Raw genomic sequence first — 27,937 nt, 5'->3', positions numbered from 1 at the left:
AGGGTTAAAACTCTCCAAGAGCAGCAGATTGTAAAAATATATATATATATACATAAGGTATACTGTATAAAGAATTCGAATCTACAGTATAAGGGTGCCTTCACACGTACCGGGTCCATGTACAAATATGTGACCCGGCCCCTTTAACCCCCCGCTGCCCGCAGCATACATTACCTGCTCAGCACCATAGCTGTGTGTGAGCCGAGCAGGTAATGTATGCTGCGGGACGGTGCTGTGGGTGGCGGGATGTGGTGGGTTAAAGGGGCCAGGGGATTGCAGACAGTTGGAGCCCCTCTGTGCTATATGCTGGAACTTGTAGTACAACAATTACAGCTAAGAGATGATGTCTGCTTTTTTATAAAGTAAGAGGCTTATGATGTTCTGCAGCAGCTTAAATGTATTATGTCTGTATAGCACTGCTTACCTTTATAATACACTGCAGCTGCTGCAGAACCTCATCATAAACCTCAGCTGCTGCAGAACCTCATCATACACCTCAGCTGCTGCAGAACCTCATCATACACCTCAGCTGCTGCAAAACCTCATCATACACCTCAGCTGCTGCAAAACCTGATCATACACCTCAGCTGCTGCAAAACCTGATCATACACCTCAGCTGCTGCAGAACCTCATCATACACCTCAGCTGCTGCAGAACCTCATCCTACACCTCAGCTGCTGCAGAACCTCATCATACACCTCAGCTGCTGCAGAACCTCATCATACACCTCAGCTGCTGCAAAACCTCATCATACACCTCAGCTGCTGCAGAACCTCATCATACACCTCAGCTGCTGCAAAACCTGATCATACACCTCAGCTGCTGCAGAACCTCATCATACACCTCAGATGCTGCAGAACCTCATCATACACCTCAGCTGCTGCAGAACCTCATCATACACCTCAGCTGCTGCAGAACCTCATCATACACCTCAGCTGCTGCAGAACCTCATCATACACCTCAGCTGCTGCAGAACCTCATCATACACCTCAGCTGCTGCAGAACCTCATCATACACCTCAGCTGCTGCAGAACCTCATCATACACCTCAGCTGCTGCAGAACCTCATCATACACCTCAGCTGCTGCAGAACCTCATCATACACCTCAGCTGCTGCAGAACCTCATCATACACCTCAGCTTTTTTTATAATGGGAATCAATGAGAAAATGGATGCCCACAAATGCATCTGTTATTTTCATCTCATTTAAAAAATAAAATGGATTGCAAAAACGCAGTGTGAACCCAGCCTTAGTAGTATGGGTGTAAATATATAATAGACATACGTGTCGATATCTGTTTAAAGTGTGACTGTATGTAATATATACAGTGTGTGTGTGTGTGTGTGTGTATGATGTATGTAATATATACAGTGTTTGTGTGTATAAAGTATGTAATATATACAGTGTGTGTGTGTATGATGTATGTTATATATACAGTGTGTGTGTGTATGATGTATGTAATATATACAGTGTGTGTGTGTATGATGTATGTAATATATACAGTGTGTGTGTATGATGTATGCAATATATACAGTGTGTGTATGATGTATGTAATATATACAGTGTGTGTATATCATGTATGTAATATATACAGTGTGTGTGTGTGTGTGTATGATGTATGTAATATATACAGTGTGTGTGTGTGTGTGTATGTATGTAATATATACAGTGTGTGTGTATGATGTATGTAATATATACAGTGTGTGTGTATGATGTATGTAATATATACAGGGTGTGTGTGTGTGTGTGTATGATGTATGTAATATATACAGTGTGTGTGTATGTATGTAATATATACAGTGTGTGTGTATGATGTATGTAATATATACAGTGTGTGTGTATGATGTATGTAATATATACAGTGTGTGTGTATGATGTATGTAATATATACAGTGTGTGTTAGGAGTAGCGGTGTGAACGAATTTAATTCCATTTAATAATCGTTGTTCTAAAACATTACATTGTAAGTCGTCATACCATTTTTTCACAAATGTCGGGGGGGCACGGTCAAAAGAAATGGAGGAAAGCATTTGGTATATTGGTGACAGGGAAAGTCGTAAGGTCGTTCTGGAGCAAAGAAGGTCAAACGGTCCCGATGTTTCTGCAATGGCTATTGATTGAACTCTATTGCTTGCTAATTTGAGAAGTTTATAATACTGTACTTCTTGTTCTTGGGGCAAGTCATATTGTTCTCTCAGTCGATCCCAGGAAAGAAATATTCCTACTTCAGAATCAAGTAAGTGACCTAAAGTAGTGATATTCCTCTCCTTCCATACTGTATGATCGGGGCTTCTAATTCCAGGTCGGAATAATGGTGAATTCCACAAGGGAAGATATTTAGAAAGTTTGAAGGGTAAATTGTATAGTTTCCTGACAGCCTTCCAAGTCGCTATTGTGTCTCTAAGAATGACATTTTGCTTCAAATGAGAAGGTAATTCAGAGATGGTACTATGAAGGAGTGCGGATAAAGGCCATGGATGGGTAAGGGAGGATTCTAGTGAGAAGTTAGAAAAGTAAGAGGTGTGATTGAGCCAGTCTCTAATATGTCTGTATATAGATGCCAGATTGTATAACCTGATATCAGGTAGCTGAGCTCCTCCTCTGTTTTTGGTTGTGCATAAAGTATCATATGATATTCGGGATTTTTTTGATCTCCATATAAAAGCAGTGAATGCAGCCCTAAGTTTAGATATATCTTTATGTTTAAGGAGAATGGGAATCATTTGTATGGGGTATAATAATCGAGGAAAAGATATCATTTTTATAAGATGTATTCTTCCCAAAATGGATAGAGGTAAATCTTTCCATCTTATTAGCTCTTGTTCAATTTTTTTGAAAAGCGGATTATAGTTTAGAGTATACAGAGAGGAAGGAGAGGGACCAATTTTAATACCTAAGTAAGTAATATGAGATTTAACAATAGATATTCCTGTAGGAAAAGTCGATGGTGCTAAATGAGGGATCAGTGGTAATAATTCACATTTAGAATCATTGATTTTGAAGCCTGTTAAAGAGTTATAATAATGGAAGAGGTCTAGAATCTTAGTCATATGTACATTTGGGTTTTCTAGGAATATCAAAGTATCATCGGCAAAACAAAGTACACGTATCTCAGTATCTTTAATTTTTATACCTTCAAAATCTGGTGAGATCAATAAATGTCTAATTAGGGGTTCTAATGCTAAATTGAAGAGGAGAGGTGAAATGGGGCATCCCTGTCTCGTTCCTTTATGGATATAGAATATATCTGAAAGAAAGCCTGGGGTGTGAATACGGGCTTTAGGGTGATTATAAATGATAGAAAGAAGGTCTCTAAAAGGTCCTATTATACCATAATTTGAGAGGGCAATATCCAACCAGTCCCAGCTTAAATTGTCAAACGCCTTCTCGGCATCGATAGTTAGTAGACCTGGGGAATGGACAGGATTTTTCCTCTTACAGACAGAGTCTTGGATTGTTAAAATTGTTCGAATGTTAGTAACAGCAGCTCTACCTCGTATAAAACCCGTTTGATGGTTACCTATTAGTCTGGGAAGAAGAAGGGCTAAGCGGTCTGCCATGATTTTCGTTAGGATTTTTAAGTCTTGATTAATTAAAGAAATTGGACGATATGAATTAGGAGAAATAGGATCCTTGCCTTGTTTGTGAATAATAGTGACATATGCCATGTCACCTGAAGGGAGCATACATTTATCCTGAATCATGTGGTGATAAACAGATTGAAGGGTGGGAATAATATTATCCTTTAGGCATTTATAGAATTCCGCTCCATATCCGTCGGGGCCTGGGGCTTTGTTGGCATGTAAGGAGGAAATAGTGCGAGAAATATCATCTAATGAAATGGGAGCATTAAGGTTTTTAAGAGCGTCATCATCCAGTTTAGGAAGATTGAGGGATTCTATAAATTTTCTTCCTTCATCTATGTCTATAGGGTCAGGGGAGTACAAAGACATGTAGTATTTATGTAAAATGGAAGATATAGCTCTTGGATTGGACTGTATCAAACCTGAATGGTCTTTCAAGGCTTTGATATGACTTATTGGGCGTTTACCTTTCGCAAGGTTAGCTAGTAGTCTGCCAGACTTATTACCAAATTTATAAAGTTTGGCAAAATAGTGGTCCCTGTACAATGTATTCAGTTTTTCTTGGGCCATTTCAAACTCTTTCTTGGTTATACACCACTTGGTTTTGTTATCTGGAGAGGGGTTAGAAAGAAAATTAGAGTAAGCAATACGGAGATTAGAGGTGAGGGTATTATATGAGCATCTAGCTTTTTTCTTATGATGTGATATATAAGAAATGATCTGTCCCCTAAGGACAGCCTTGGCAGTTTCCCATAATAGAATGGGGTCATTCGCATGTTGGTCGTTATCAGTAAGAAATTGTAACCACCATTGGCGTAGGTGAGTGGTAAAATTTTCGTCTGTGATCAGGGTTGTAGGAAACCTCCATAGAATATCTGTTCCTTTTGGATAAGAGTTTCGAATAATTAAAGTTATGGGTGAGTGATCAGAGATCACCATGTCGTTTATTGAGGAGTCATCAATTAGACGTAGCATCTCGGATGACACCATGAAGTAATCTAATCTCGACCAGGCTAGTTGTGCATGTGAGAAGAAAGTATAGTCCCTATCCTCAGGATAAAGATAGCGCCAGGAATCCAATAGACAGGCATTAGAGAGTAGAGGGGACAGAAAGGTATCAGAGGAGGAAGGGATATGAGTCAATGATTTAGTCCGTTTTCTGTCTTCTTGTGTGTTGAGTACGGTATTAAAGTCACCACCTGAAATAATGTTTTTTTCAACATCTTGGATAATATTATTTTCCTAATTTTTAAAGAAGTGGGTACGATGATCATTAGGACCATAAACGTTATAAATGCTAAATTGGCCAGAAGCAGTACTTATAATCATGTGATGTAATCTACCATCTGAATCAGAATTCTGAGAGACAATTGTGTGATTGAAATTCTTATGAATAAGGGTTATGACTCCCCCTTTGTTATTATTAGCAGGAGAACCATAAACGTGTCCTACCCAAAATTTCTTCATTCTAAAATAGTCAGTTTCAGACAAATGGGATTCTTGTAAAAGTGCCACGTCCGCTCCTAGTCGCTTTAGATGTTTAAGGATCATCGTTCTCTTAGATGGAGAACGCAATCCTTTAACATTCCAAGATATTATTTTCATAAAGACAGAGAGAGGAGAGGGTCAGTGTGGAATGAGGTCCTGGGAGCTATCATGACAATAGAGTTTGATTGTGCATAGGAGATATACATATAAATGTAGAGATATAGAGCAATAACATATAACAATAAAATAAACAGCGAGTAATAAACAATCATGAGAATTAAAAGAGAGAGAAAGAAATAGGCGAAAGAAGGCGTCAACAGGACTTCACTTTTTTCGTGCAACATATGGAGTTTTCGCCAACTCCGAGCGACTGAAGGAAAATGAAATAAAAGAATGAATAAGTAGATAGCGTAAAAATCATAGAGAAGATTCATACACCAACAAAGTGTAACCTGCTTTGAAAGGAATCAGCATGTCTTAACCTCACAATAGAGAGATGTAATATATAGAGGTCATCTTACAGAAAATAACAGAAAAGGCAGGGAAGGAAGAGAGAGAAAAAGAAGGGGAGGGGGAGTTATAAGAGGAAATAGATACACCTATAAATAAATTATAGCTATATGTATATATAATAAAATAAACGTTCAGTCTATATCTATGGAAGGCAGGACAGGGCTGTCACGGCGGCGTCTCTTATGCTGATCAGTATGCGGTGGTGATAAGTCCGGAGGATCTCCCATTAGTGATGAAGCTTCTTCTGGGGTATTGTAGATAGTAGAGGATCCATCATTGTTGAAGACTTTAAGGACGGCCGGGAATATCAGAGCAAATCGGATCTGGCGCCGTACCAGGGACGTGCAGATGGGGGCGAAGGCTTTCCTTTTCTGTACTACCACGGCAGAATAGTCATTGAATAGCAGTATTTTATTCCCTCTGATGAGGATATCTGTTTTCTGCTTGCGGTATGCTTGCAGTATAGCCGCCTTATCAGCATAGTTCAGGTATCTGACAATAACCTGCCGGGGCTTAGGGGTAATGTTAGGCTTAGCAGAAGCTGAGACATTAGGAGGGGGGCCAATACGGTGGGCTCTCTCCACACAGGGAGATCCCTGGAGACCTAAAGCAATAGGGAGGTCTGAGCTGCAGATAGCATGCAGGTGAGATGGCTGGATGGACTCTGGCAGTCCTATAATACGTAGGTTGTTTCTCCTTGATCTGTTTTCCAGATCATCAGTTTTATCACTCAGGGCAGCTGTAATCTTTAATGTCTTATGCAGCTGTGTTTTAGTGACATGTAATTCATCCTCCACTAAGCTCAAAAACACAAAGCACAAAACTGAGAGAGCTCCACTTCCGACTGTTAAACAAAGCAATATATGCTTTTAATCTCTCTTATACTCAACACCTAGAAGGTTATTTACAACACTGTCCTAAATGTGCTAAATCTAAAGCTGATCTCTTTCACTGTGTATGGCTGTGTCCCCATGTCCACTTATATTGGAAATTGATAGAATCTTTTCTAACAAACACTTGGGGCACGTCTTTGCCTTTTGATCCAATCTGTTATTTGTTCCACGACGTGACGGAAGGAGGTGAGGCTCTCTCAGCCACAAAGACTATTCCTCCCGGAGGTCACCTTACTCTATTGTTAGCTCTTAAATGCCTATTAAATCATTGGCTCAAGTCTACATCCCCTACAATACCAGAGTTGGTTGATAATCTCAAAGAAACACTTCATTGGGAAATGATTGATACCCTACGTAGTAATGAAAAGTTTACGATTTCTTTCATGAAAAAATGGAAACTTTTTATAGTGAGTGCTCTGTCTACAGAAGAAAGAAATTCTGTTATGCAACAATTTTCCAATACAACTTGGTATCACAAAGCAATGGTGGCAGGTACCCTGGGAGTACTTACCTGTACTTGATATAAAGCATAGTATGATACAATATTACTTCAATTGTATGTTAGAGCAATAATTGGTTGCTTTGTCTGTTTTAATGATTTGTTATATTTATTTATATAATTTTATATAAGTCTACTGACTTATCATAGTTTATCTATTTTATGATTGTTCTTATCACTTTGTATTTATGTATAACTTCAATAAAATATTGTAAAAAAAAAATAAATATATATACAGTGTGTGTGTGTATGATGTATGCAATATATACAGTGTGTATGATGTATGTAATATATAGTGTGTGTGTGTATGATGTATGCAATATATACAGTGTGTATGATGTATGTAATATATACAGTGTGTGTGTGTGTATGATGTATGTAATATATAGTGTGTGTATATCATGTATGTAATATATACAGTGTGTGTGTGTGTATGATGTATGTAATATATACAGTGTGTGTATATCATGTATATAATATATACAGTGTGTGTGTGTATGATGTATGTAATATTTACAGTGTGTGTGTGTATGATGTATGTAATATATACAGTGTGTGTGTATGATGTATGTAATATATACAGTGTGTGTGTGTGTTTGTGTGTGTATGATGTATGTAATATATACAGTGTGTGTGTGTGTGTATGATGTATGTAATATATACAGTGTGTGTATGATGTATGTAATATATACAGTGTGTGTATGATGTATGTAATATATACAGTGTGTGTATGATGTATGTTATATATACAGTGTGTGTGTATGATGTATGTAATATATACAGTGTGTAATATATGTGTGTGTCATCTCTTTATAGTGAGCCAGGATATTATGCGCAGGAAATTTTCTAAGTCCTTTTGGGGAGCTATGAGGGAAGGCGATCGATTATACGTTTGGAAACCGTGTGTGGTGTGTGTGTGTGGGGGGAGGGGGACCTCCAAGCGTAACAAAGCACTTCTAACTACAATCTATACACTACATTAGTTTTAAATGAGAACTTACCTGGCTACGTCCTTGTTTTGCCCACAAAGGCGCAGAATGTTTTCGGTGTTGATGTACAGGGCCCAGCACGGGAAGCACGTCAGTGTCAGGATTAGGATCGCTCGCTGGACAATGATCCCGATAAGCATGAAGTTTCCTCCTCCATAAATCTTAATAAAAAAGAAAAAAAGATAGCGCTATATTATATAGGTGTAATAATAGACAGCCTAAACCTCCAACATTAATTCCCCAGTATCCTGATGTCCGCGTTTCGCTTTCTGCCATATTTAAAGAGACTGAGTGCCCATAGTTGCCGCTCTTACTCCTTTACCAGCAATCTCTTACTTTCCTCTATGTCCAGAGATACAAAGGAGACCATCAGCTTCAGGGCCAAAACTAAAGGGGTATTCCGATCACCTGAATGTTTGTTAGCTGATGGGAAATGCAAAAGAAGGCAGTTTTGTAAGTGTACTGCTTTAGCTAAATTGCTTCCTTTCTAAGTTTGGCCCCTCGGTGTTCCTAGACAGTTGTCAGCTCATCGCCTAGGATCCTTTCAGCTATAAGAGCGGTGGCTGAGTTGAGCTGCTAGTCGGGACCGCAGGGAGAGGTAAGTATACTTTTACTCCCTCTCTCCCAGTGAGGTTACGTCTCCAGGGCTTGGATCCCTGGAGACACATGTAACCTCACTGGGAGACTCCCAGTCCAAACCAGGAAGTGAGTGGGGGATGAGACAACCCCTTTAAGGATATATCTATATACCACCATAAGGCACTGTTGTATAAACAATATTTAACTGTATTGGAACCTATGCGGCCCTGTATGTCTATTGTATGACTGTACTGATTGGGCACAGTGGTGTAGCTACCATGGAGACAGACCACGCAACTGCTATGGGGCCAAGTGTAGTCTGCCCCCATGGTACTAGCTAACCCCCAAATACAAAAAGGAAAGGATCTGGCCTAGCAAAGTGTCCAAACCAAGTACAGTAAGGAAAAACCTTTATTATATATTTATTACCTGTGATAGGAGCGTATCACACGCAACATTTAATCCAAGTCCCACTGCTACTCCGGTCAGGGCCGTGAACTGGTAAAAGATAAAACAGGTAAATCACGGGGTGACAGTATATAGTATATAGTACATGATGTAATGTAAACAGGTAAATCACAGAGGATGAGAGTATATAGTATATAGTAATAGTACATGATGTATTGTAATCAGGTAAATCACATGGGGATGACAGTATATAGTATATAGTAATAGTACATGATGTAATGTAAACAGGTAAATCTCAGGGGGTGACAGTATATAGTATATAGTAATAGTACATGATGTAATGTAATCAGGTAAATCTCAGGGGGTGACAGTATATAGTATATAGTAATAGTACATGATGTAATGTAAACAGGTAAATCAGAGGGGGTGACAGTATATAGTATATAGTATATAGTAATAGTACATGATCTAATGTAAACAGGTAAATCACAGGGTGACAGTATATAGTATATAGTAATAGTACATGATGTAATGTAATCAGGTAAATCACAGGGGGTGACAGTATATAGTATATAGTAATAGTACATGATGTAATGTAATCAGGTAAATCACAGGGGGTGACAGTATATAGTATATAGTAATAGTACATGGAGTAAACAGGTAAATCACAGGGGGTGACAGTATATAGTATATAGAAATAGTACATGGAGTAAACAGGTAAATCACAGGGGGTGACAGTATATAGTATATAGTATATAGTAATAGTACATGATGTAATGTAATCAGGTAAATCTCAGGGGGTGACAGTATATAGTATATAGTAATAGTACATGATCTAATGTAATCAGGACATTTCTGTTCAGGTTAAAACGCAGAGTGACGTGGCCTGATAAAACACTCAAAGCCATCAATTTAGACCCATATCCTACAGTGCTGATCCAGAAGAATCTAGAAGAAAGGAAATCGGTGCCAAGAATTTACAGACAATATTCGGAGTCAGATGATCTGCAAATATATGACCCCCAAAAATAGAATACGGACCCCTATTACCGACATTCAGAAAATCAAGCAACTCAACTCCCACTAGCAGAGAAGGAAACCTCGGGTCCTGACATTGATGGGGATAGTGGTGGATCAATGGGCCCCCAGCTGTCCACCCAACCTGGCCCCCACCCAGGACACAGGTGAACTGCCATGGAACCCCAGAGCAGCGAGCTCATCACATCCGTGTACTCTGTGCATCCCCCATATGGTGCGCTGTGTAGCTCACCCATAATAGATGACCTGTGATGCAGCACCTATAATATATGGCCCCCTGTGCAAGTCCACCTATAGTAGAGGTCCCCTTTGTAGTCCCCCCTTTAGACCATGGTCCCCTGTGCATCTCCCCTGTCCATCCCCTCCTTGTATATCCCTCTTCCCTGTATCCATCTTCTCCTTGTATATCCCCCTTCTCTCCATCCATCCTCTCCTTGTATATCCCCCTTCTCTCCATCCTCTCCTTGTATATCCCCCTTCCCTCCATCCATCCCCTCCTTGTATATCCCCCTTCCCTCCACCCATCCTCTCCATGTATATCCCCCTTCCCTCCATCCTCTCCTTGTATATCTCCCTTCCCTCCATCCTCTCCATGTATATCCCCCTTCCCTCCATCCTCTCCTTGTATATCCCTTCCCTCCATCCTCTCCTTGTATATCCCCCTTCCCTCCATCCTCTCCATGTATATCCCCCTTCCCTCCATCCTCTCCTTGTATATCTCCCTTCCCTCCATCCTCTCCATGTATATCCCCCTTCCCTCCATCCTCTCCTTGTATATCCCTTCCCTCCATCCTCTCCTTGTATATCCCCCTTCCCTCCATCCTCTCCATGTATATCCCCCTTCCCTCCATCCTCTCCTTGTATATCCCTTCCCTCCATCCTCTCCTTGTATATCCCCCTTCCCTCCATCCTCTCCATGTATATCCCCCTTCCCTCCATCCTCTCCTTGTATATCCCCCTTCCCTCCATCCTCTCCATGTATATCCCCCTTCCCTCCATCCTCTCCTTGTATATCCCCCTTCCCTCCATCCCCTCCTTGTATATCCCCCTTCCCTCCATCCTCTCCTTGTATACCCCTTCCCTCCATCCTCTCCTTGTATATCCCTTCCCTCCATCCTCTCCTTGTATATCCCCCTTCCCTCCATCCTCTCCTTGTATATCCCCCTTCCCTCCATCCTCTCCTTGTATATCCCCCTTCCCTCCATCCTCTCCTTGTATATCCCCCTTCCCTCCATCCTCTCCATGTATATCCCCCTTCCCTCCATCCTCTCCATGTATATCCCCCTTCCCTCCATCCTCTCCTTGTATATCCCCCTTCCCTCCATCCTCTCCTTGTATATCCCCCTTCCCTCCATCCTCTCCTTGTATATCCCTTCCCTCCATCCTCTCCATGTATATCCCCCTTCCCTCCATCCTCTCCATGTATATCCCCCTTCCCTCCATCCTCTCCATGTATATCCCCCTTCCCTCCATCCTCTCCTTGTATATCCCCCTTCCCTCCATCCTCTCCATGTATATCCCCCTTCCCTCCATCCATCCCCTCCTTTTATATCCCCCTTCGCTCCATCCATCCTCTCCTTGTATATCCCCCTTCCCTCCATCCTCTCCTTGTATATCCCCCTTCCCCCCATCCTCTCCATGTATATCCCCCTTCCCTCCATCCATCCTCTCCTTGTATGTCCCCCTTCCCTCCATCCTCTCCATGTATATCCCCCTTCCCTCCATCCTCTCCTTGTATATCCCCCTTCCCTCCATTCTCTCCTTGTATATCCCCCTTCCCTCCATCCTCTCCTTGTATATCCCTCTTCCCTCCATCCTCTCCTTGTATATCCCCCTTCCCTCCATCCTCTCCTTGTATATCCCCCTTCCCTCCATCCCCTCCTTGTATATCTCCCTTCCCTCCATCCTCTCCTTGTATATCCCTCTTCCCTCCATCCTCTCCTTGTATATCCCCCTTCCCTCCATCCTCTCCTTGTATATCCCCCTTCCCTCCATCCCCTCCTTGTATATCTCCCTTCCCTCCATCCCTCCCTTTGTGTAAATTGATATAAACATATATATATATACTCACAGTAATGGCGAGCATAATGGCGTCCAGTTCTGCTTTTCCAACATGTCCAACAAATACAGAGGTTACAGTGAGTGGTACAACATCCAATATCATTGCGAGGGCCTAAGAGTTAAAAAAAACAAACGATCAAAAACACCATTCAATATATTAGACTTATTAAGGAAGTTTGGAATGAATTAGATAGAGGCGAGTAAGGGCCCTATTACACAAAGCGATTATCGTCCGTATTTGGACAATTATCGGCCATTACGGCCAATAATCGCTTTATGTTCTAAAAGGCAATGATCAGCCAACATGTACGATGTCGGCTGATCATTGTCTTTCAAAATGTTGAAAGACTTTCGACCGCCGCTACCTTCTATGGGCCCCCCAGACGATCTTTAGAGCCCCTCCTGCAGCTCCCTGTGGCCCCCACACGCTCACTGTCGGCATGTGTAATAGGGCTGTGTGTGGTGTGTAGTGTAGGTGGGGGTGTCAGTTTTCAGGACCCCAGGCTGTCAATAGTTTTGTTCCTGAAAAACCTCTATAAGTACTTGTAAGACCGGGACTGATGTTTAGTAATGAGTGAAACAAGCCCCCCCCCCCAGCTTACTAGATTCTGACCCACAAGCTTATTAGATTCTGACCCCCCCCCCCCCCAACCTTACTAGATTCTTCCCCCCAACCCTACTAGATTCTGACCCTCCCCCCCCCCAAGCTTACTAGATTCTGATCCCCCAAGCTTACTAGATTCTGACCCCCAAGCTTACTAGATTCTGACCCCCAAGCTTACTAGATTCTGATCCCCCAAGCTTACTAGATTCTGACCCCCCAAGCTTACTAGATTCTGACCCCCCCCCAAGCTTACTAGATTCTGACCCCCCCAAGCTTACTAGATTCTGACCCCCAAGCCTACTAGATTCTGACCCCCCAAGCTTACTAGATTCTGACCCCCCCAACCTTACTAGATTCTGCCCCCCCAACCCTACTAGATTCTGCCCCCCCCAAGCTTACTTGATTCTGACCCACCCCAAGCTTACTAGATTCTGACCCCTCAAGCTTACTAGATTCTGACCCCCAAGCCTACTAGATTCTGACCCCCCAAGCTTACTAGATTCTGACCCCCCCAACCTTACTAGATTCTGCCCCCCCAACCCTACTAGATTCTGCCCCCCCCCAAGCTTACTTGATTCTGACCCACCCCAAGCTTACTAGATTCTGACCCCCCCAAGCTTACTAGATTCTGACCCCCAAAGCTTACTAGATTCTGACCCCCCCAAGCTTACTAGATTCTGATCCCCCAAGCTTACTAGATTCTGACCCCCCCAAGCTTACTAGATTCTGACCCCCCCAAGCTTACTAGATTCTGACCCCCCCAAGCTTACTAGATGCTGACCCCCCCCCCCAAGCTTACTAGATTCTGACCCCCCCCCCCAAGCTTACTAGATTCTGACCACCCAAGCTTACTAGATTCTGACCCCCAAGCTTACTAGATTCTGACCCCCAAGCTTACTAGATTACAATATAATTTACTATATAATTTATTAGGAAAAAAAAGAATAAAAATAACCAATAAATCCCATCTACACCAATGTGGTACAGTATAAAACTATAGGTCATCGCACACAAAAATATTAACCCTTAGGGGCCAGAAAAGGACAATTTTAAGCATTTTTATAAAAAAAAAAACAAAAAAAAAACAACAGTAGTTTTAGTCTCCACAACAGGAAAGGAGCATTATTTAATGGCAGAAGGCGGCCGTCTTTTCATAATGATGGCCTCAAATAATGATTGTGATCGGCCATTTTCTGCAGTTAAATGACAACTTGTTCACATATTGGGAACATAGCCTTAAAGTTGTAAAATAATACTGTAAACATGGCTATCATTATAAATCAGACTGACCGACAAGCATCATGGCTCTTAAAAGGCGAGGGGGGGGGGGGGGGGAAAAACAAACACAAAAATAAAATTTGGCCGCGTCCACAAGAATAAACTAGGCTGTATCTGTGGTGTCCCACCATGGGTGTTGCTATTGGTTACACCCTTTGCAAAAGCATGTACTTATTGTAAGTGGTGATGTAGTAGTGAGGAAGTTTCGCCACTAGATGTTGCTATTGTGGGTATATGCGCTTGGTTGCTGCGCAGCTGAAGTATGGAAAGGGTTGTTGTTTGCTTATGTGCCACATGGATCTGTGAACATATGAGAGTGTCTCCTTCTTCTATCCTATCACTTTCTTCTTTACTTCTTTATGCACTCTTCACCCATTCACAGCGCACCTTACAGTAGCTGTAAATAGGAAATCATGTGGGTAGAGAAAGTGTGTGGTCTTTTGATATTGGACTTTGTAGGGGAAGGACACAAGTTAGAAATCTCCCTACAGCGGTTCCTTTGGGCCCTGGCCCTCTGCCAGGTCCCCAGTCACAGTCTTAGTCGGGTTCCTGTACAGTAAGGAAGCAAGACAAGACACAGCTAACAGTTTCTCTTTAACTAACTCTACACAACGCTATGCAGTGTTAAACGAGTCAGAGACTATCTCAACCCACACCGTGGACTGGGGAGTCACACTGCAGGACAATATCCACAAAGCCAAATAAAGCTAGGAACTGATGTGGATAAAGGAAAGTTGCTAAGAGCCTAGGAACTCTATCTCGCAGCACGGTTGTCAGCAGGGAAATCTCAGCATTCTGCTCATCCCAGGTAACAAGTTCTGGGGCTTGTGTCACCCTCTAGGACAGGTCCCCCGACACTGGTAAGAGTCGATGTACAGGCACAAGTGTTCTCTTTCAAGTATTCTTCTATTTCTACCTCATCCTCCAACATCCCGGCAGAGCACAGTACTACTTGGGTTGGGACTCTCACGACATCCTTCTCTCTGATCCTCTCATTCTTTGTATCTCTCAACACGACTGCACTATTTGCTACACTCTGATCACAGATCTGGATCCTGTATTATCAAGTCTACTATACTCTGTCAATGCAAAGTTGTATGTTCTGCTGCACCTAAGTACCTTCAGAGTAAACAAGCTTTTATCTATGGTAAAGAGACTCTGTGATCCTTCGTCCCACACCAACACAGCAAATATACACTCCTTGGGACATTTCCCCTTTCTGTGGGTGGCAGTTCCAATAGCCCGGGTGGGTCACTTCTTCACTGCGGACCACCGTGATAATAGCCCAAGGGACCGTGCAGCATCGCGGCAGGTCACTGACCACAGGTGTAACCGGCCCTTTAAAATAACAGCAGGTGTGCCACAATACCTGTGTGCCCTGGGTGTGTATATACAGTATGTACATGTGAAGATGGGTGTGTATACACTATGTACATGAGTGGATGTGTGTGTGTGTATATACAGTATGTACATGAGCAGATGGGTGTGTATATACACTATGTACATGAGCAGATGGGTGTATATACACTATGTACATGAGCAGATGGGTGTGTGTATATACAGTATGTACATGAGCAGATGGGTGTATATACAGTATGTACATGTGCAGATGCGGGGGTGTATATACACTATGTACATGCGCAGATGGGTGTGTATATACACTATGTACATGAGCAGATGGGGGTGTATATACACTATGTACATGAGCAGATGGGTGTGTATATACAGTATGTACATGAGCAGATGGGTGTGTATATACAGTATGTACATGAGCAGATGGGTGTGTATATACACTATGTACATGAGCAGATGGGTGTGTATATACAGTATGTACATGAGCAGATGGGTGTGTATATACAGTATGTACATGAGCAGATGGGGGGTGTATATACAGTATGTACATGAGCAGATGGGTGTCTATACACTATGTACATGAGCAGATGGGTGTGTATATACACTATGTACATAAGCAGATGGGGGTGTGTATATACACTATGTACATGAGCAGATGGGTGTATATACAGTATGTACATGAGCAGATGGGTGTGTGTATATACAGTATGTACATGAGCAGATGGGTGTATATACAGTATGTACATGTGCAGATGCGGGGGTGTATATACACTATGTACATGAGCAGATGGGGGGTGTATATACACTATGTACATGAGCAGATGGGTGTGTATATACACTATGTACATGAGCAGATGGGTGTGTATATACAGTATGTACATGAGCAGATGGGTGTGTATATACACTATGTACATGAGCAGATGGGGGTGTATATACACTATGTACATGAGCAGATGGGTGTGTATATACAGTATGTACATGAGCAGATGGGTGTGTATATACAGTATGTACATGAGCAGATGGGTGTGTATATACAGTATGTACATAAGCAGATGGGGGTGTGTATATACACTATGTACATGAGCAGATGGGTGTATATACATTATGTACATGAGCAGATGGGTGTGTGTATATACAGTATGTATATGAGCAGATGGGTGTGTATATACACTATGTACATGAGCAGATGGGGGGGTGTTTCTATCTGTGCACACATTGTTGCAGTATTTTTTATAGTGTGCACAGACAGATGTTTTTCCTTATTCTTTATTGTAACGCATTGTTATGACGGTTTTTCTTATATATTTCCCCACTATTTTACAGACAGATTTGGCTTCTATTTTACTGTGTGTGACCTTCGCCTTAGTCTCATTGCATCTTCATACCATTCGCAGTATGTGAAACCTGCAGGACCCGGCTCGAACATGAAAACGCTGCAACCTTCCTGTTTCTGGAAGTTGTTTCATTAAAGGGGCACTCCAGCGACAAGCTTTTTCCCAGTAATTGAAACACATTACAAATGATATAACTGTAATATGCTCCAATCACCTATCTGTCCCCCTTCCCTATCTTTCCCCCCTCAACCCCCCACCAGGAAGTGAAGTAAACTCATTCCTACCTAATGACTGTTGACCCCAGACTGCTGCTGTGTGGCAGCCATTTTGTGACAATGACAAACAGAGGGAAATTCAAATGGAGACAGACCCAGGAGGGATGGTAAGAGGGAAAACTATCTTTATGATTTTTTTTTCTTTGATCAGCGCCAGAGTACCCCTTTAAAGATAAACAAATATGACAAATATTCATTGTATAATTTTATAACTACAGTATAGTAACCATAATAAAGAGTCCTCTCATAGTATCTACAGGATTACTTACCAGGGGTCCTGTAAACCAGAGGAGAGTCTGCAGCTCCCCCACATAGTCGTGGAATATGTCCTTGATCCTGTGCGGGATGTGGGGGCAGCAGCTACCCGACATGTCGCCTGAATGAGAGAGTCTTCCTCGGGATATGTCTGCCCTAGTACAGCGCCATTGTTAGAATGGCCGGAGAGGGAGAATAGACATAGAACATACTGTAGCTGTGAATGCTTTGGGGTGAGGGGTGGGCAGGTTCAACAAGTTTCTGTCACCAATCTTTTTTTTTCAGTCAGGTTACAATTTGGCTGGGGGCTATGTCAGGGGACCGGCCTATCTAACCGGAGGATGGTAAAAAAAAACCCACAATAAACATTGTCTATATTGTATCATTCCAAAGCACAAGATCAGATCCAGCATCTCCGTTTAAAAAAAAAACAAATATTGAAAATCTATTACAATTAAGACATCCCACCTGCAAATACAGTGGTGCCTCGGACTACTAACAGAATTTGTTCCAGGAACCTGCTTGTAATCCAAATCACTCTTATATCAAATTATTAGTGAGCGCAAAGTGTATGGCTGAGGATGATACTGCAACCGCTCCTGGAGGATAAGCTCACCACTCCTGGCTCCTGAGCTGACACATTCCTGTTCCTGCTCCCCCGCTCCACCACATTCTGAGGGGTTTTGCTGGTTTTTAAAATTAACCTTGTCCTGTCCAGACAAAGTGGTGTCCAAAAATAGCAACGCAGCTTTTTACTTCTATTAGAGCAGAACGAGACTTATTGCCTCTGTAGAATTACAGCCGACAGGTATAACTGGTTGTAAAATCAATACTGCCAATCAGGGCCGGACTGGGACTGAAAATCAGTTCTATTGACGGGAATGGCGCCAAGTCTATCTATCTATCTATCTATCTATCTATCTATCTATCTATCCAGGGGCGGTCTTGGCATTTCTGGGGCCCCAAGCGAAGTTATGTCTGGGGCCCCCCCCCTTGACACGCACTCCACAACAATAGACCACTGTGTGCTGCCCCCAGTAGTATATACCCCTTGTGTGCTTCCCCTCAGTAGTATATACCCCTTGTGTGCTTCCCCCAGTAGTGTATACCCTTTGTGTGCTTCCCCCAGTAGTGTATAGACGCCTGTGTGTTCCCCTAGTTATATATAGTCCCCCGTGTGCTCCCCCAAAAGTATATAGACCCTCTGTGTGCTGTCCCAGTTGTATATAAACCCCGTGTGCTGCCCCCAGTCATATATACACAGTGTGCTGCCCCAGTTGCATATACCCCCTGTTTGCTCCCCCACTAGTATAAAGACCCCCTGTGTGCTCCCCCACTTTTATATAGCTCCCCTGTGTGCTCCTCCAGTAGTATATAGATCCCTGTGTGCTCCCCCAGTAGTATATAGACCACTGTGTGCTCCCCCAGTAGTATATAGACCCCCTGTGTGCTCCCCCAGTTATATATAGACCCCCCTGTGTGCTCCCTGTTATATATAGACCCTCTGTGTGTTCCCCCAGTAGTATATAGACCCCCTGTGTGCCCCGCCAGTAGTATATAGACCTCTGTGTGCTCCTCCAGTAGTATACAGACCCCCTGTGTGCTGCCCCAGTAGTATATAGACCCCCTGTGTGCCCCCAGTTATATATAGACCCCCTGTGTGCTGCCTCAGCAGTATATAGACCCCCTGTGTGTTCCCCCAGTAGTATATAGACCCCCTGTGTGCCCCACCAGTAGTATATAGACCCCTGTGTGTTCCCCCTCTGCTATATATCAGTATCCGTCTCCAGTCAAGACCTAGATCTGCAGGCACCAAACATACGACACAAGCAGTGCTGCTCCCTTTTCTTTGTTTCTATCTTTTATGCAACAACAGGCTACAGCAGCGATAATATATATAAGTAGGGTACTAGGGAAATTTTTAGGATATGTAAAATAATATTACACATATCCTGTATCATGTTAGCACTGGTAAGACAATTTTCTATGCATGATAATACTGTATACCTCTATATAGCTGCCATAGTTACCAACTAACACCAGTATACAGGGAGCAAATATTATCATTATACATATTACCGCCATACTGTTACTGACCAATCTTTTATAAAGAGACTGATATTACCATTATTACAGTATACAAGTAACAGATAATACCTCAACACTGTGACCACTACCATCATCACAACAACATGACTAATACCACTATACTGTCACTCATCTCTAGCAGTGACCAATAGAGGTAGAGATCCAGCTTTACAAAGGATCTATGATTAAGAGTGTGTTCAGACATACAGGATCTGCAGCAGATTTGATGCAGATTCTGTACGTGTGAACGCACCCTAAAAGTGATTATAGTGCAGTTACTTCCAGTGACTTACAGGAGGCGTCTTCCTACATGAATCATAAGTGACGTTTTTGGTAGTCAAAGATGTCTGTTTTTCTCTTCTCTTTCCATCTGGCTCAGCCCATCATGAACATTTCTCCAGCCATGACTCTTCTCCCCAGAATCTGCGAGACAAACACTTTAGGCTCCACGCTCCAGCATCATCCTAACCCTATAGCTCACCATAACATTATACTCCCCATTGCTTTACACAGTAAGGCTATGTTCACACTGCCTATGAGTCCGGACGCATTTCGTACGCCGCCGTACATGTGCGGCTGAAACTACGGGCGTGGGAAAAAATCGACATGTGGCCGGATGCCTACGAACGCGAACATACGCCCGTAGTACAGTTATGCTTCCCTAGCTTGTTTCGTAGTGATCTGAAACAGGTCATTTACTTGGAAATCTTCGCCCAGCCCAATAAAACTCACAGAACCTTTTGGATCGAAAAATCAAGTTCAATTTGGCTGAAATAAGTACTCCGTACGGGACCGCATGGAAATCCACGGCCGTGAGTTGGAACATTTCCGTCCTCAAACAATGGTCTTGTTCATTTTTCACGGTGCCGCATACGATCTGGCCGTAAGCTCATACGTAGTGTGCACTGTGCGGGCGTATATCGTATACTTTCAAGCGAACGCATCAACCTCAAAACTACGTGCGTATATTCGCGGTTCGCACTACGGCCGGAAACATACGCAGTGTGAACATAGCCTAACAGTGCAGCTAGTAGTCAGGCAGCTCTGTGTGCCTATATAGTATTAGACCTTCTCGGTGCTGTGTTATTGTATAGGCGACTCTTCAATGCTCCCATATAGTAGGCTCCCCTGTGCAGCAGTCTCCATATACTATATACAGTATGTCCCATTGAGCAGCAGAACCTATATAGGTCCTCATGTGCAGCCCCTAAATAATATAGCCCCCCATGCAGCCCCCACACAATATAGATGCCCTGTGCAGTCCCACATAGTACAGCCCTCCCCCCTGTGTAGCCCCCATAGTATATACTCCCTGTGTAGCCCCCACATAGTATAGGTCCCTGTGTAGCCCTCCCCCCTGTATAGCCCCTATAGTATATCGCCCACATAGTATAGGTCCCTGTGTAGCCAGCCCCCACATATGATAGCAATCCCCCCTGTGTAGCCCCCACATAGTATAGGACCCTGTATAGCCAGCCCCCACATAGTATAGCAATCCCCCCTGTGTAGCCCCCACATAGCATAGGTCCCTGTGTAGCCCCCATAATATGTCGCCCCTTTGTAGCCCCCACATAGTATAGGTCCCTGTGTAGCACCCATAGTATGTTGCCCCTTTGTAGCCCCCACATAGTATAGTATATTCCCCCTGTGTACCCCCCACATAGTATAGGTCCCTGTGTAGCCCCCATAGTATATCCCCCCTTTGTAGCCCCCACAAAGTATAGGTCCCTGTGTAGCCAATTCCCACATAGTATAGCCCCAACATATTATTGCCCCCACACTCACTGTGTAACCCCTTTGTAGAGCTCACATAACATTTTCCCCCTGTACAGTACCCACCTAGTACAGAACCCCCTCTGTAACCCCATGTTGTAGCGCCCCCCCCCCCCCCCCCAAGTGAGGCTCCCACTGTAAAGGTGCATTTATGCGGAAAAAAACAAAAAAAACAAAAGAATACTCACCTCTTGCGAAGCCAGCAGGTTCTCGGTCCCTCAGCCTCACCGGTGCCGATAGCTGCTTACACGTTCTGTGATCGGCAGCCCGATGCAGACCGGCTCCGGAGGTTTACAGCTCCAGCCCCGCGGCGCCTGCACATCTCTCCTCTCCTTCTCGGCGGCGGCGTGTGACTTCATCCGTTACTGCCCGCCACTGAACATGAGGGGAGAGAGGTGCAGGCGCCGAGGAGCTGGAGCTGTAAACCTCCGGGGCCGGTCTGCATCTTCAAAGGCAGGTGCCGATAGCGGCTTACAGGTTGGGGCTGGTGGTTGTATTGGGGCCGGTGATATGCTTGTAGGGGGGCTGGTAGGCAGCCCTTCGACTGATAATCTGTGCAGCCCAGCGGGCATTTGCCCGGCCTGCCAGATTATCAGTCCGGGCCTGCTGCCAATTATCGTCGATCTCGAGGAAAGTGTATCAGGTCGTTATAACTTTGAAAATCTAAATCAACAGTAGATGTGATATAAAGCAACATTGCAATTTACTATTTTTTTTTTTATCATGCTTTATAACAGCTATACTTACTGTATCCAGGTCCAGTCTCCTGAAGGCAGCTATATAACAGTTATACTTACTGTATCCAGGTCCAGTCTCCTGCTATATAGCAGCTATACTTACTGTATCCAGGTCCAGTCTCCTGAAGGCAGCTATATAACAGCTATACTTACTGTATCCAGGTCCAGTCTCCTGAAGGCTGCTATATACCAGCTGTACTTACAGTATCCAGGTCCAGTCTCCTGAAGGCAGCTATATAACAGCTATACTTACTGTATCCAGGTCCAGTCTTCTAAAGGCTGCTATATAACAGCTATACTTACTGTATCCAGGTCCAGTCTCCTGAAGGCAGCTATATACCAGCTGTACTTATTGTATCCAGGTCCAGTCTCCTGAAGGCTGCTATATAACAGCTATACTTACTGTATCCAGGTCCAGTCTCCTGAAGGCAGCTATATAACAGCTATTCTTACTGTATCCAGGTCCAGTCTCCTGAAGGCAGCTATATGACAGCTATACTTACTGTATCCAGGTCCAGTCTCCTGATGGCAGCTATATAACAGCTATACTTACTGTATCCAGGTCCAGTTTCCTAAACGCTGCTATATAACAGCTATACTTACTGTATCCAGGTCCAGTCTCCTGAAGGCAGCTGTAGGTAGCTTATCTCGCACACAGGGATAAAAACTTACCCCACCTTTTTAAATTACATGGATTCGCATACCACATATAAACACCTGCAACCTATTCTTTGGCCACAGATGGCAGTATAAGTACAGAGACATTTATAACTGTGCAGGCAGTGGCGGAACTACCGCCGTAGCGGCCGCTACGGGGCCCCGGAGCTCACATAGCCTATAGCACCCGGCGGCCGAGCAGGCCTCCCGGGTGCTACAGCTGTTTGGGGTCCAGGCAGTGGCCACGAAGGGGGGCCCGCGGGGCCCTCCCGATCAATCACTCTTGTGACCGCAAGCATTGTTTTGCTTGCGGTCACAAGAGTCCGGCTCTGTCTTCCCCCGGCTGCTGCGCGGCTGCCGGGGGTGTCGGGATCCCGGCAGCGCGCGCATCCCATAGCTCCCTGCGCGCCTTGGGCCCTGACTTCCGGTTCCGGCGCGCAGGGAGCTCTGGGATGCGCGCGCTGCCGGGGATAAGACTTGACACCCCCAGCAGCCGAGGACAGACCAGGAGGAGTGAGGATCGACGTGGGAGAGCGTTGTCAGGTGAGTTAAGTTTTGTTTTTTATCAGCCTGCAGGGTGGGGGGAAGGAGGGGGGCATCTACGAAAGAGGGGGGCATCTATGAGGGTGGGGGGAAGGAGGGGGGCATCTATGAGGGTGGGGGGCAAGAGGGGGCATCTATGAGGGTGGGGGAAAGAGGGGGGCATCTATGAGGGGGGGGGGAGGAGGGGGGCATCTATGAGGGTGGGAAGAGGGGGCATCTATGAGGGTGGGGGAAAGAGGGGGGCATCTATGAGGGTGGGGGGGGGGAAGGAGGGGGGCATCTATGAGGGTGGGGGGGGGAAGGAGGGGGGCATCTATAAGGGAGGGTGGGGGGAGAGGGGGCCATCTATAAGGGAGGGGGTAGAGGAGGCCATCTATAAGGAGGGGGGAGAGGAGGCCATCTATAAGGGAGGGTGGGGGGAGAGGAGGCCATCTATAAGGAGGGGGGAGAGGAGGCCATCTATAAGGGAGGGGGTAGAGGAGGCCATCTATATAGGAGGGTGGGGGGAGAGGGGGTCATCTACAAGGAGGGCAACATGGGGGGAGAGGGGCCATCTATTTGGGGGGGGCAACATAGGGGGAGAGGGAATACACAGAGGGGGGCATATATTATTAGGGGGTCACATGAATGGGTCACTAAATGAGGGTGTAAAGGGGCCAGTACAGATGTGCAGTGTGTATAGAGATGAGGATGGTGCAAGAGTGAGGAGACTAATATGTCTGTCTGGCAGATTCTGTGGATTCGTGGCTCGGAGAAGTTCTCATAACGGCACAGGGCAGATGGAGAAGAAGATGAAAAGGGAAGAACTCCGATCAGAGAAGACGTCCCCCTGTGAGTCACCTGATATAACTGCACAGTAATGTATATGTTGTATAGTGCCTGTGTAGAGCTGGGGCCACCTCTATATGACTGGATGAGGTGATTTAGTGTACTGGATTTGGTCAGTAACAATATGGTGGTAATGGTAGTGGTTGTGGTGTGGCAGTAATGTTTCCTTCCTATATACTGGTATTACTGGTAATATTGGTCTCAGTATACAGGATTTGGTCGGTAACAGTATGGCAGTAATATGTACGGTGATAATACTTTCTCTTCCAATATGCTGGTGTTATTGGTAATATCGGTCTTGGTGTATATATATATATATATATATATATATATATATATACACACACACACACACCAATAGCATCACTTGGTCGTGAAAGGAGGGGGGGGGGGCCCAAGTTGGCCTCTCGCAGCAGGGCCCAGGAGACATTAGCTACGCCCCTGGGTCCAGGGGTGTCCCGGGGATTCCCAGGCAGCACAGGTGACAGGCTCGGAGTGGCTTGGCGTCCGCCGGGGGCCAGGGTAAGTACTTCTGGCGCAGGGACTTCAAGCACTAACAAGCGTTCCTGTGTACAGGCTAGGGGCGGACTCTGAGCTCACTGGTACCGGTGCTTCCGGGGATGCTGCCCCCCCTTGCCACCGTATTGCTGTCCCGGCAGCACAGGTACCGGTGAGCTCAGCGTCCGCCCCCAGCCTGTACTTTCGGCACAGGAGCACTTGTTAGAGATGCACCCTGCGCCGGAAGTACTTGCCCCGGGGGACACTGAGCCACTCTGAGCCCGACACCTGTGCTGCCTGGGAATCCCTAGGACGCCCCCCCCCCCCAGGAGAAGAGGAGAAGACAGCCGACTGGGGAGTTAGGTGAGTTTTTTTTTATTTTCTATCTGCTTTGCAAAGGGGGATAATACAGGGTGGGGCCATCTATGGGGGATATACAGGGGGGGCATCTATGGGGGATATACAGGGGGGGGCATCTATAGGGGTTATAAAGGGGGGCCATCTATGGGGGAATGTACAGGGGGGCCATCTATGGGGGAATATACAGGGGGGCCATCTTTGGGGGATATACAGGGGGGCCATCTATGGGGGATATACAGGGGGCCATCTATGGGGGATATACAGGGGGGCCATCTATGGGGGATATACAGGGGGGGGCATCTATGGGGGATATACAGGGGGGGGCCATCTATGGGGGATATACAGGGGGGGGCCATCTATGGGGGATATACAGGGGGGGCCATCTATGGGGGATATACAGGGGGCCATCTATGGTGGATATACAGGGGGGGCCATCTATGGGGGATATACAGGGGGCAATCTATGGTGGATTATACAGGGAGGTATACATAGGGGGATAATACAGGGGGCCATCTATAGGGGGACACCATGAGGGGGCATTTATAAGGGGACCAAATGAGAGGGCATCTATAGGGGGACAACATGGGGGACCATCTTTAAGGGGGATGGACAACACGGGGGGTAATTTATAAGGGGCCAACAAGGGTGGCATCGGTAAGGGGGAATACACAGAGGGGCATATACTATAAGGGGATCACATAGTGTCAGGGCTATCCACTAAACAAGGGGGTAAAGGGGCCAATACAGATGTGCAGTTTGTATAGAGATGAGGATGGTGCCATAGTGAGGAGCCTAATATGTTTCTCTGGCAGATTCTGTGGATTCGTGGCTCGGAGAAGTTCTAATGGCCCAGGAAGGAATGAAGGAAACAACTCCGATCAGAGAAGACGTCCCCTGTGAGTCACTTAATATAACTGTACTGTAATTTATATGGTGTACAGAACCTGTGTAGAGCTGAGTGTGTTGATGGCGTAGTGGTCGATTGAGGGGGTGGGGGCCCCAATCAAAAGTTTGCTATGGGGCCCAGCCATTTCTAGTTACGCCCCTGTGTGCATGATATCCGCTGCTCTGCTTATAAGCCCCTTCCCCAGTGATGCAACCACCAGAGACATATACTGTATTGTGGCTGCTCCTGGTATACGGCTTCTGCAAAGACAATCCCATCCATCCATAATTGTCTGGAGAATTAGGACATTTCTCCCTTATGACTGACACCTTCTTTTGAGTAGTCTTTACAGCGGACAAGGTCTATATCATTTCTTATTTTAACAGATTTGCTGTAAGTTCAGTGTTAATGCAGCAGCAAATGTGCAGTCAAACGAAGGGCCCGATTACACGGGACAATTGTCGTGCAAAAAATCGTTATATCTTTCGAATGTAAACAATTGCAGCAAATGACTGAAAAACCTTTCGAGTGTTGTTGATCGTTCCTTTAAATCTGGTCCTGTTATACGAAGTGATTGTTAAAGATTAACGCCTAACGATAAACGATCGCAAACGGGATAGAACGATTATTAGTTACGATCATTACAACAATCATTTACTGATCCCTGCAAAAGAATGAACGATTTGCAATTGAACTGAACGATTAGAGAACGATTAACGATAATTTTAGGTTCAGATCTAAATCAACAATCAATGAGACACGAATGATTTTTCGATCATTTGCTGCAATTACACAGAACAATTATCGTTCAAATTTGAAAGATATAACGATTTTTCACTAAATAATCGTCCCGTGTAATAGAGCCGTAAAATTATCTTTAATCGTTTGCTGTAATTCCACATTTGGTCACTAATCGTTTAGTGTAATTCCACGTGGTTCCTTCTTTTGCTAGGATCAGATGGAGAAAACTGACATGTCAGTTCTTTGCGGCGCCCATAAAAGAACATGCAGCGTGTCTTGGCGTACAAAGTACGGCCGTTGTTGCCGATTGCAACAATGGACGTACTTTTACGAAGTGTAAACATAGCCTTAGTGGTTTTTACTTCACATGCAGCAAGGAGGATTGTGGGAAAGTGTCTGCACTGTTGCCTGGCACCCGCAGGGTCACAGGTCAGAGAGGAAACCAGGAAGTGATCAGGGCCATGGAACAGAAAAAACAGTACATGGTTATAAGTTTCTTCACTAAAACACCACATTTGTCGCCCTTTACGTTTATGTATGTTTTCAGTTCTGGCGAAATAAAAGCTGAACTGTGATTGGTTGCTATGGATGTTTTACAAATCTACCTGTCTAAATGGGGGGATGTGTGGCCAATAACAATGCATGTAAATAGTCATACACACTATCCAGCACGATTTACTGAGCGTTGTAAGGGCCCTGCCAATGATCAGTGGGTGCTTGCTGCCTCCCATCAGGCCAGGTACAAGGCCCTCTGAGTGTCATTTCCCTATCACACATACAGACACATGTGGGCAATTACCCAGCGTACATTCCCAGTATGTATTTGACCTGTATACACTGCATGAGGTGGCTCTCCAGTTACTAACAAAATAAAAACCTTAAATCTTTCTTTACAACACAAGTCTATGGCCAGAACGAAGAGTAGAGATGAGCACCAATGATTCTGCATTGGATTACCGGTGGCTGAAGAGGTCGGATGCAGAGACCTGGTAAACATAGATATAGCCCTAGGCCATAGGCCGTATCTAGGTTTTCCAGGACTTCCTATGGCTGCATCTGACTTCTTCAGCCACCGGTAACGCTCATACCTGATCCAGTTGGGCTCATCTCTTCTCTTTATTCTGGCTCATAGACATAGGCTGGGTTCACACACAGTATATTTCAGGCAGTATTTGGTCCTCATATCAGGTCCTCATAGCAACCAAAACCAGGAGTGGATTGAAAACACAGAAAGGATCTGTTCACATAATGTTGAAATTGAGTGGATGGTCGTCATTTAATGGCAAATATTTGCTGTTATTTTAAAACAACGGCTGTTATATTGAAATAATGGCCGTTATTTACTGTTATATGGCAGCCATCCACTCAATTTTAACATTGTGTGAACAGATCCTTTCTGTGTTTTCAATCCACTCCTGGTTTTGGTTGCTATGAGGACCTGACATGAGGACCAAATACTGCCTGAAATGTACGTAGTGTGAACCCAGCCATAAGCTGTAAAGGTTTTTTATTTGTTAGTACGCTGAAGTTTTACTGGTCTGTAATGAAGATCCATCCATGCATCATCAGAACACCGCAGAGCTGGTCAGGACGCAGAGGATCGCCATCTTGTAAAAGCCTGAGCCCCACGGACCAGCATTTCATTATGTATTATGTAATTTGAGCGTGAATCACC

The 27,937-nt window shown here is 44.5% G+C and overlaps 1 protein-coding gene across 1 annotated transcript in view; it reads right to left on the bottom strand.

Annotated features, from left to right (window-relative positions):
* Positions 1-17,459, bottom strand: part of LOC138794219 (multidrug and toxin extrusion protein 1-like) — a 63,044-nt gene extending 45,585 nt beyond the window's left edge. The window contains exons 1-4 of the mRNA XM_069973001.1: positions 17,166-17,459; positions 12,063-12,164; positions 8,975-9,043; positions 7,979-8,127 (exon numbers count right to left, since the gene is read on the bottom strand). Coding sequence (XP_069829102.1) covers positions 7,979-8,127; positions 8,975-9,043; positions 12,063-12,164; positions 17,166-17,267 — 422 coding nt within the window. The 5' untranslated portion in view covers positions 17,268-17,459. The remainder of the gene's footprint in view (positions 1-7,978; positions 8,128-8,974; positions 9,044-12,062; positions 12,165-17,165) is intronic.
* Positions 17,460-27,937: the final 10,478 nt, after the last annotated feature.

This window comes from Dendropsophus ebraccatus, chromosome 5 (genome assembly GCF_027789765.1).
Source record: "Dendropsophus ebraccatus isolate aDenEbr1 chromosome 5, aDenEbr1.pat, whole genome shotgun sequence".
Taxonomy (NCBI): domain Eukaryota; kingdom Metazoa; phylum Chordata; class Amphibia; order Anura; family Hylidae; genus Dendropsophus; species Dendropsophus ebraccatus.
This window is presented reverse-complemented; position numbering and strand designations above follow the sequence as displayed.